The 1,467-nt window shown below is 39.2% G+C and overlaps 1 protein-coding gene across 1 annotated transcript; it reads right to left on the bottom strand.

The window, feature by feature from the left end:
* Nucleotides 1–555: 555 nt before the first annotated feature.
* Nucleotides 556–1,157, bottom strand: LOC140837803 (histone H4). The gene has a single exon (XM_073203907.1). It carries the CDS (start codon nt 1,058–1,060, stop codon nt 749–751), a length of 312 nt encoding a protein of 103 aa, XP_073060008.1. The 5' UTR covers nt 1,061–1,157; the 3' UTR covers nt 556–748.
* Nucleotides 1,158–1,467: the final 310 nt, after the last annotated feature.

Here is a 1,467-nt window from a genome sequence, read left to right as displayed (position 1 = left end):
TTTTGAGGTTAGGGAGAAAGAGAATTTGGTTGATAAAAATAACTAAATAGGCTTCAAACGAGTTAGGGATACTGGTTTCAAATTAAGTGATGAGTAGTTGGGGTAGGACGAAAGTGAAGATGGCCTTATATCAAACGGAAAACAATGATATTCAATTTTAAAAATGAGTAATTAAGAACTAAGGAATCCACCATATTAAATTACATGCTCGATTATCATTGTGCCACATTCTTGTATGTTAAATCTTCAATATTTCTTCCCTCGAGATGTGAATGAAATTGGGTTCATTTCACCCTACCTTGTGAGGCGCTGCCCCATGAGGTGATCAAAAGCCCAGATTTACACACACATACACTCCATGAAGTGATAAAAACCTAAATTTAATCACCATGTAAAATCAATGACTGAGATCCTGTGAGGACACTGCCCCACAGATAGCATCGACATTACCATGAAATTGGTATCACTTGGATCATATAAAAAATATAGCAATTTCTATGGAGTTCCACTAAACTTGCAGAACAAGATATATTTGATATAAAACTTACCAATTGCTTAAAAAATTACCACAATCAACTAAATCAAACAGAAATGTAAATTAATTTCAATGGAATCAGAATAGCAGAACCTAAATATTTCATTAAATCCACAGATTTTGACATTCGAAAAACAGATCTCCGTACTTCGAATTTAACTTAGGGATAGTGGCACCCAATCTACAGATATCTCAGCACCCCTTTAAAAAACCCTAACCCCCAAATCCATAAAGGGTGCGGCCTTGCCTCTTGAGAGCATACACGACATCCATGGCCGTCACCGTCTTCCGCCGAGCATGCTCCGTGTAAGTAACAGCGTCACGGATGACGTTCTCGAGGAAGATCTTTAGAACACCACGGGTCTCCTCGTAGATTAGGCCACTGATGCGCTTCACTCCGCCTCGGCGAGCAAGACGCCGAATCGCCGGCTTGGTGATGCCCTGAATGTTGTCCCTCAGCACCTTGCGGTGCCTCTTTGCTCCTCCTTTTCCCAAACCCTTGCCACCTTTTCCTCGCCCAGACATTTTCCTAGCTGGGATTCAGATACAGAAATCACAGAGGACTTTTGCCAGTCAAATTTAATTTTGTTTTGATTAATCAATCACGGGGGAAGTGGACAGTCGAGGATTGTTCATTTATATGGAGATTGGTGCGTCATGAAACGTCGGATTTTGTTGACAATCCACGGTTGTGGTTTCGATCCGCGTCATTTACTAGGTGAGATTTCTAAGCCATTGATGAAATATCGACGGCTATGGGATGATGATGTCGCGGATCCTCTTGGGGAAGGTCCCAGTTCATCTGTTACTAGTAGATAGATATTAGACATGTAATTTTGTTATTATTATTATAAATTATTATAAATTATAAAATGTATAAGATATTTTTCCAAAATATATTTTAAAATTTTGGAAGAGCAGTACTCTCTAAT

Source organism: Primulina eburnea, chromosome 8, assembly GCF_022965805.1.
Source record: "Primulina eburnea isolate SZY01 chromosome 8, ASM2296580v1, whole genome shotgun sequence".
Lineage (NCBI taxonomy): Eukaryota > Viridiplantae > Streptophyta > Magnoliopsida > Lamiales > Gesneriaceae > Primulina > Primulina eburnea.
The sequence above is the reverse complement of the archived record's forward strand: the minus strand, read 5'-3'. Positions and strand labels throughout refer to the sequence as shown.